The sequence below is a fragment of the Lampris incognitus genome, chromosome 2, assembly GCF_029633865.1.
Source record: "Lampris incognitus isolate fLamInc1 chromosome 2, fLamInc1.hap2, whole genome shotgun sequence".
Classification (NCBI taxonomy): domain Eukaryota; kingdom Metazoa; phylum Chordata; class Actinopteri; order Lampriformes; family Lampridae; genus Lampris; species Lampris incognitus.
In genome coordinates this window covers 31,394,311-31,403,001 of record NC_079212.1, presented here as the reverse complement: position 1 = coordinate 31,403,001, position 8,691 = coordinate 31,394,311, and the positions used below count along the sequence as shown (strand labels likewise).

Below are 8,691 nucleotides of genomic sequence, written 5' to 3'. Positions count from 1 at the left end.
CCTCTTATCCCAGCTCCACATACAAATCTAACCCACCAGATCCCCTCCCCCCACTCTACATCTCCCTCTCTTGCCTTGGACCCCGTCCCCTTGGCACAAAAGAATCCTTTCAGATGGAGGCTCTGTCCTCTTATGGAGGCAGGAAGCGTTTTTTTTTTTTTTGGGTGGCGCTCGCTTCATGGGGAGGCTTTCTGGGGTCAATGCTAAAGCCCATCTTTGTGTGGGAGAACGGGCCTCGACCATTATCAGCGGGCTGCTCACACATCTACCAGCGCTCCTAAACACTGCCAGTGGAGGCATTAACATAACAATGGGTGGGTGTCGGTGGGATTGTCTCGCTCTAAGTCTGGGTCTGTCTGCCCTATGCTGCTGGAAGTGGGCTCTCAGAATTCACTGGCTTGCTTGGTGAAGCCAAGGGTGATGACTGCATTTAACGACAGAGTGGAGGGCAATTAGAGGGAGAGTGGCTAATAGTGTGCTATGAGGGTTTTATGTTGCTGTTTGGGTTTCTTCTTCCCGTTGTAATTCAGAGCAACTTTTAGAGAAACAACATAAGAGATATATAGAAACATTCTTTCTGTAAACCTTATTGTGATACATTCAAATATAATGCTCGGTGTATAATTCACTGTCAAAAGCTGTGCATGTTTAATGCGTGTTCGTTGATTGGGGTTCACTTTCCATGTAGATAGTAGTGTTGTCTATCAGTCTTGTTTGTTAACAGATGCAGGATTTTACAAGGACTTAAAATCCCCTCTTCCAAGAATGTCAAAGTTTTCTGGAACTGTTTTGAACTACTACAACATTGACAACAAAATCCTAATAATAAAGCGTAATCCTTTGATTATGCTAAGTACATAAAATGGGGAGGCCTTAATATCCCGACCCTTTAAATCAGTGATTATCTATCGATAAATTCTACTCCAGGTTCACCATAGGAATATGATTATAATATAATTTACGTTTAATAAGCACAGTGTAATTATTAATATATTTACCAGGATATCTATAAATGCATTTGATATTTTGTCACAAGCGACGACAGTGATCCTACATTTTTATTTCTTTTCTTTTTTAAAAAAAAAATCAAACAGCACCTGCTTTGGTGGATAAAGTATGTATCTGCTCATAAGATTCAGAAGACCAAACTGAAACAATTATAGATTCAAGAGTATTAATTTTTTTTCACAGCACACTTTACATCTACAGCTACAGCCTTTCTCATCCCAATCATTAACACAAGCAGGGAATTATAGTCATGTTAAATGTGTTGCGCCTCAAGGGCGTCATTCCTTCGTAATCCATATTCATTTGGGTCCGGGAAGGAAGACTCGTTTCGATGACAAAACCAAAGATATGTTGTTGAATTCAATCCAGGAAATAACACTTCAAATAACTGAGATAGGTATCTGTCCCAGAAACAAGTGTGGCCGGTGTCTGGCTGGCTTGTATGTTTTTTTTTAATGCTTTTTTGCGTCAATGTGGGCTGTTTCTACGGGCAGGTACGTCATTATTTACCCAATCGTATTCTGCCCATGCGGCTATCGAACAAAAATGAAAGCTACTCTAACCAATAGAAAACAAATTGTTACCAGCATCAAAGGACTAAGCCAATTGGAGCCCCTGTTGGGCGGGCCCGCGGCTGAGAATATGCTCCAGCATAGTTTCTCGTTCTGCCCAGTTCGATCGGCAACGGGAGCGGAGAGAGGAAAGCAGAGAGCCCGAAGGCAGCAGCCCCCACCACCGCCGGCCCAGGTTACCATCTAGCACCGGGAAACACACTAGAGAGCCACCGCCGGCAAAAACCATTACCAACCAGGAACCATGAGCAGCGAAGCCGAGACGCAACAACCGCCGCAGCCTGCCGCCGATGCGGAGAGCCCATCCAGCCCGGCAGCCGCAGCTTCCGCGGGGGATAAGAAGGTCATCGGTAAGCTGGCTGCAAACTCACTAGCTAGCAAGCTAACGTTAGCTGACTTAGGTCTTTGGGACATCGTCAAGGCAATGCAACCGACCCTCCGTGCTAACGTTAACCAGCTAATAATCGGTTAGGCGAAATAACGGTTAATTTTCCAGTCAAAGTGTAGCCCTAATTTACATTGCTTTGAGTTGATAGAAGACGGGGGATACGACGTTAACCAAATAACTCGGATTGTTTTATTTATGAATAGTTTTGTTAATTATTTATGTTCGATGTTAATAATGCCCGATCATTTATAACTTATTTTTCATCGTAGACCAAAATGAAATGGGGAGAAATACGTAACCCCAGCAGCCTTTCGCCGTTTTAACGTTAGCGGAGAAATGATCGTTAAAACCCGACGACTAAAATTCCGAAATGTCAGTTGGACGTTGCATGGCGTTAACAGCCACACGCACTATTCGACAAGCCATACACGTCTAAATGTGTCAGTGAAGCAAATATCGGTTCATCTGGTTTATTAATCTGACTGCCAATAGACTTGGTAAAGTCAAGTTTCCAAGGGAAGAATGTGCCAAGGGTGAAGGAATTCCGTCAGGTCGTTAATATAACGTAAGCCGGTTCACTGGCCTTACAGCCGTTTCAGAATGCCGTGTGTTCAGCGTGGATCCCGGCGGCAGCTGTTACTTTTTAATGCTTTTGGCCGAGGGATATAGACTTTTGTTGCTAACGTTACCGGGCAGAAGTCGGCTTCACGCATACTTGGGAGTCGATCTACACACGGTGCTATCCGCGTTTGCTTCCGTCGTTAGCTGGCTAACGTTAGCCGGTAGGCTTCCCTTTGTTCACAGGGACGTGCTTCTCTGAGCATTGCCGTTTTTGCCTTCCCTGAATTGTAGAAGATTCTGCTTAGCTGACGTGATCGGTTTATTTGTATAATTACGATGCGGTATCGATGACACAATGTAGCTGCCAAAAGTTAGAGAAAAAACCCTTCACACCACGATGACTGACAGAACGGCAATGATGGCATGCTGGCTAATAACGTTAGCAAAGGAGGCTGTATACATGGTTGATGGGAGCACCCAAAATGTCCGCCGTAGATTTCTTTCGACATTTAGCTGTGTGAAGCTTCTACACCACTGCCACATAAGGCCTTGTATTTCATTTTGTACCGCGGTTGGCCCCAAGAGTTGGTACCTGTTGTTCTACGATGGTTTCCCCATGCTGGCTCTAACCCAACCACATGGTGGAGACCCAATTAGCTGCTTGGCTATGCTAGAAAGCTAGCTAAGCTTATTGCTCACTGGCACCTTAGGGCGCGACTCCACCACGTGTAAAAGTACTTTCTACCGTTAGGTTTTATATGAGGCAGTAGGTCCCCACAGTTATAACCAGCCACCCCTCCATCGATGACAATCGCGTTTACGGTGACTGTCAATTCTGCAAATTAGTGTCGTTTATCTCCTGGACCAATTCCAGTACTATGTTGATTGGGTAAACTTTGATATCTGACTTCCCAAATATCAGACTTCCCAAAACCAGAGTATGTATATTCATTACCAGTTGACGAGAATACGTTTGGATCATGCTTAGTGCAGCTGGTGTAGCACTCTCCCGAGTAACTATAAAAAGATCGACAGTTGGGGGTTAAATATAACTTAAATAACTAAGACGTAAGATAACGGTTTTTGTTTTACATCTTATCACTGAATTTCTTTACTGTTTTTCTTTTGTAGTAGTCTAGCAGTGTATATATTAATTGTTTTGTGCATAATCATTTCAAGATGTAGTCTGTCAATTCATCAAATCGCAACTGGATTTGGAATGGCCTAAGATATGTCAATAACTTTTTTTTTGTCATTGCAGCAACAAAAGTCTTGGGTACAGTCAAATGGTTTAACGTCAGGAATGGTTACGGTTTTATCAACAGGTAAATATACCCTACCCTTAATTGCTGCTTCATGGAGAGGTTGATATCATCAGGGAGTGATGTGAGGGAACGTTCCCAATCCTATTAGGGCTTTGATTTGCTTACAAAGCTACCCAGATGATTTGCCTGCATGCTGCCACGTTCTTGCTACATGCAGTACTCAATTAATCTGTACACTTACTGGTTTAGTTACAATCTGTCCATATATTTGTGACATTCTGTGACTGTTAAATTACTTGATAACCGTGAAAACCCATTTTCTTCCTTTGTCTAGGAATGATACAAAAGAGGATGTTTTCGTACACCAGGTAGGAGACCATAGTTGTTTGAAAAATGATTCTTTCACACAGACATCCCAATATGAAATCTTAGTTCTGTGAAATCTTTCGTTCCAGACGGCCATCAAGAAGAACAACCCAAGGAAATACCTTCGCAGTGTTGGAGATGGAGAAACTGTGGAATTTGATGTGGTTGAAGGGGAGAAGGTACTTTTTAAACATCAGACTTGGAGTTTCAGTATTGTTTGACCTGTTGAGGTTTCCTTTTTATAAATTTTTGCTAATCAAATGCGAGAGAGCTTGACAACTCAAAAGTAATTTTGACCTCAAATTTAGTTGGCTTTAATACAAAAACCATGTCCTTTTGCGAACAGGGAGCAGAAGCAGCCAATGTCACCGGCCCAGGAGGCGTTCCAGTCCAGGGGAGCAAGTACGCCGCTGATAGGAACCGTTACAGGCGCTATCCCCGCAGGAGGGGCCCGCCCCGTGGTGGAGACTATCCAGAGAATTACCACAGTGATGGGGAGGGAGAGCCAGGAAATGGAGGTCGCGACAAGAGTAGCCGCGAGGGGGCAGAGAGCGCCCCAGAGGGAGAGATGCAGCAGCAGCAGCGCAGGCCTTCCTACCCCGGCAGACGGCGTTATCCGCCATACTTTGTACGTAGACGCTACGGGCGCCGGCCCCCGTACACCAACGTACCACGAGGAGAGATGACTGAGGTACGCCGTCACAGGGCTACTATCCTGAAGCAGGCACCCGGGGGCTTCCCGCATCAAATGATGTGTGGAACCCCCGTTTCCAGTGATGTCATACACAACTCTCAACCCTCTCCTTTAGCCAACGTTCACGTGGTTTTGGACATTCAAATCTTGGTGTGTCGGGGGTCTTGCCGATATACTGCAAATTGACCTTAAACGGCCTATGTCTCAGCTCTGAGAGCTACGCAGTGTGGCGTGTCAGCACTGCTACAAGCATTACATCGTAACCATGAAACTCATTGTTTCACAAAGAACCCAAATTAGGCCAGTTCAGGTTACTCTTACCTGGTTGACAATGTGTGCTATAAGCTGCTGCTCTTTAAGCACACAGTAGGAGTTGTGCAAGGTGTGGTTTGACTTGACATGTTTGCTTTCAGGGAGGTGAAGGCGATGAGAATCAAGGAGGTCCAGACCAGGGCAACAAACCAATGAGACAGAACTACTACAGAGGCTTTCGACCAAGGTTCAGACCAAGGTTTGCATGGTGGCTTCATTGACACCAAGCTGCAGCAAAGGGAGAATAGCACAGTGGTCTATTCTAAATTCTTATAAGCCCCCTTGTCGATACCAATAAGGGACTTTGCAAATGAGTCTATTTTACTCTTAGGCCTTTCACCATGGTCAGGACAACTGTGCTGTTCTTTAATGCTACTTAACCTTAGCAACTGCTCCTAAAATAATTGTTCATTGTTTTCCCTTTCTTTAGATGTTAAGTCAGTTTGATACTTCATTGTTTTGGTGAATGACCTGTGCAGAATTTGCATGAGATTTTTATCAGTTGTGATGCACTGTTATGTTTGGTCTAGTGATAAATTTTCTATTGACTTAATTTTCAACAAAACTGAGTTGCATTGTGGGAAAGTTTGGAACAAACTGAAATGAGGAGTGTGAGCTTGTGGCTGCAGATTTGTTGGCTTTTTTTGTTGTTTTTTTTTTTTTTTTTTTCCTTTTTCTTTTTTAAATACCAATTCTCATTTTGTGCTCCAGGGGTCCACCCCGTCCCAGACCGGTGCGGGACGGAGAGGAGGACAAGGAGAACCAAGGCGGTGAAGGCGGCCAGAACCAGGAGCCCCGCCAGCGCCGTTACCGTCGCAACTTCAACTACCGCCGCAGACGCCCACAGGCCGGCGGCAAACCCGGCCAGGAGGGCAAAGAGGCCAAGGCAGGAGGCGACCCATCCGCAGAGAAAACGTCCGCTCCCGAGGCCCAGCAGGGCGGGGCTGAGTAGGAACCCGCCCACCGGCACCCACCATCTCTTTACATCGTCCGGGTGAGCCCATCCACCTTATGACTGATAATGGTATAAATCAGAAGTAGCTGGAGAATATTATTTTTATCAGTCAAGTTTGGATTTGGTAGGAAGTTACTTGCTGCTGTCATCTCAACTCTTGAGCTGTTTTCTAAGCTTTAGGTCCATATGTTATTAGCAAAGTCAGATACATATTCTTTTATTACTAAAATTGTGATTAAAATTCAGTTACTTAAAACATATTTGTGCTTTGTTGGGCATTGTGTGTCACATACATGACTTGAAGACATGAACATTTCAAAGAAATTGCAGAGTGTATGATTTACATGACAAGTTTTTAAGGAGTGAAGCTTGGGATGAGGCCTCATGTAATGGCAGCAACAATTAACTGTTAGATGTTGTTCATCCGTTTGTTTTTTACACTTGTTAGTCATGGCTATATTATATAAAGTGCAAAGTCCACTTGGAAGAGTCTCCCATACTTAACTATCCATTAACAGACAAATGTGTAAGTGGTGTCTGAGCTGTGTCTAAATCAGTTGAACTTCATATCACAAGCAGCCATTTTAGTTTAAATTTATTTATTTAAAAAAAAACATTGGGGCATTAGGATTATTCACTAATATTTGGATTCAAACATAATTGAACAGCTGACGGCAAGCAATGAAATAGCGTTCTGGCGATGCATATTTCTAAGTTAAAATGCAAGATTAGAGCCGTGCCTTTTCAATTGAGATCCCAAAAGTGGCTGTCTGGTCTGATCTGAACTTTTCATTAGCTTGGTGACAGATGATCCAAAGCATGAGGTAATGCAGTGGATTTGATAAAGCAAACAGTCTGGCGGCCCTCAGCCCTGTAGCTATTGTCTCTGCCATATGGACAGTAGCTGGTGGATTTACTCACACTGTCGCTCTCCGGTGATCATGCTGCAAGTTCAGTCATCAGAGCAGCGCACAGTATTCTAGATAACTCACACTCTGAAATTCACTAAATCTCCTTTTGCCAAACAGTATTGATTGCATCCATTTAACTTAATTTTCTTTCTGCCTTCCAGTTTTTTTGTCAACAAGAAACATCAAAGATCTGAGCAATAAGAAACGGATTTGACTTGACGATCGTCACAAGCTTGCACCATGCATTTGACCAGATTACCACCGATTGCCTGCAGAATCTATGCAGACCTGTTTTTTTCCATTATTTTTACGTGACAGCTACAAAAAGTTTTGGGGAAACAACAGATGTTTTTCTAAATCGGTCCTAAGTTTTTACACCAAATGGTTTTTAATGAGAAATGTAATTTGATATCTGGTCAGTTTGACATTTTTAAATAACTTTTTATGTATTCAAACATTTTGACAAAATGCAAGCTCAAATAAAAGTCAAAGGAGAACTGTCCCGAGTGTTGGGGTTATTTTGCTCAAAATTTATATAAAATTGCATCCTAACAAGGAATTGTCTGCTACAGTACTACAACGTATTCATTGAAATGATCCATGTTAGCTTAAAATGAAATAATTTTAAACAGTGGTCTAATTTTAAGTAGACCTCTAAAAAATGAGTTTTTACTGTAAATCAAATGGATGCCACTAGTAACTGTTCTATCAACTGACATTAATGATGATTTGCCACCTGTAATCTATATTAAGCATGAGTAAGTTAATGTTAGCTTTTTAAAATCTTTGAAGTTTCTCAACCTCATGTTGAGGACCAGAAATGTTGTATATGAGACGGGATTCTGGTAAATTTGGGATAACAATGCATGCACACATTTTGCAGCTTTTTTTTAAGCCCTTGGCAGGGCTGCAGTAGCATCCAAACTTACATTCAAACCAACTTTTCTACACATGAATATTACATAACAAATCTGTACATTTAAAGAGGAAAGGTACACAACCTAACTTTGTCAAATGACCAAGCCTTTTTTTTTTACATGTATGTCAGGCAGGCAGATGTTACTTAAACATTGGTTTCTTTGCGTAGCCGCTTCATTCGCTGCATGTTGTTTTCCATTGCAGTGCGATTGGTAATCTCCGTGGCACAGCTGGCAGGAAACCAACCTCTTTCTCCGTCCCGCATCCTTTCTCCATGGCACCAATCTGGGGCAAGCAGAAGTAAAACATGCTTTTTCTACCAGTGATTTTGATCCTGTGACAGATGAGACACTGATGGTGCCTGACCATGTACGACGGAGAGCTTTGTATGCATTTATCCATTCCAAACCAAACTACACCAGCAGATTTCAGTCATTGGCTACTACCTAGGGAAAGGGGTAACTGTTGGTGAAGTCAGCTGGTGTATTACAAGGTTGGTATTAACACTTGGATATACAAGGCTCTTGAAGTCTCATGGTTGGACACCACTCTTAAGAACTTCCTGAGTTGAAGTTGTTTAAAGAAAACCTAAAAGCTCTTTTTTTTGGCTCCAACTGGCTCAGAATGTTTTGAGGACTCTAAAGAGCCTAAGCGACATTATCAGCCAAGGAATTACATATCTAGATATGAACATCAATCTATTTCAAACCCAGAGCAGAGGTCTCACTCTAGTTCCACGAG

General features: G+C 42.8%; 2 protein-coding genes across 6 annotated transcripts in view; one reads left to right on the top strand and one right to left on the bottom strand.

Annotated features, from left to right (window-relative positions):
• Positions 1-1,663: 1,663 nt before the first annotated feature.
• Positions 1,664-7,534, top strand: ybx1 (Y box binding protein 1). 4 transcript variants are annotated; one of them, XM_056273021.1, is made up of 8 exons: positions 1,664-1,930; positions 3,791-3,854; positions 4,129-4,162; positions 4,250-4,339; positions 4,507-4,788; positions 5,268-5,353; positions 5,878-6,160; positions 7,194-7,534. In XM_056273021.1, the coding sequence occupies exons 1-7, from the start codon at positions 1,825-1,827 to the stop codon at positions 6,116-6,118; spliced, it is 903 nt and encodes a 300-aa protein (XP_056128996.1). In that variant the 5' UTR covers positions 1,664-1,824; the 3' UTR covers positions 6,119-6,160; positions 7,194-7,534. The 4 variants fall into 4 exon arrangements, with proteins under 4 accessions (XP_056128996.1, XP_056128995.1, XP_056128994.1 ...); XM_056273020.1 differs by having other exon boundaries at positions 5,268-5,365; XM_056273019.1 differs by having other exon boundaries at positions 4,507-4,851.
• The window catches only part of arhgef16 (Rho guanine nucleotide exchange factor (GEF) 16), a 44,722-nt gene continuing 43,398 nt past the window's right edge, over positions 7,368-8,691 (bottom strand). For both annotated transcript variants that reach the window (XM_056273017.1, XM_056273016.1), the window contains one exon: positions 7,368-8,235. In XM_056273017.1, the coding sequence (XP_056128992.1) occupies positions 8,096-8,235 (140 nt within the window). In that variant the 3' untranslated portion in view covers positions 7,368-8,095. The remainder of the gene's footprint in view (positions 8,236-8,691) is intronic.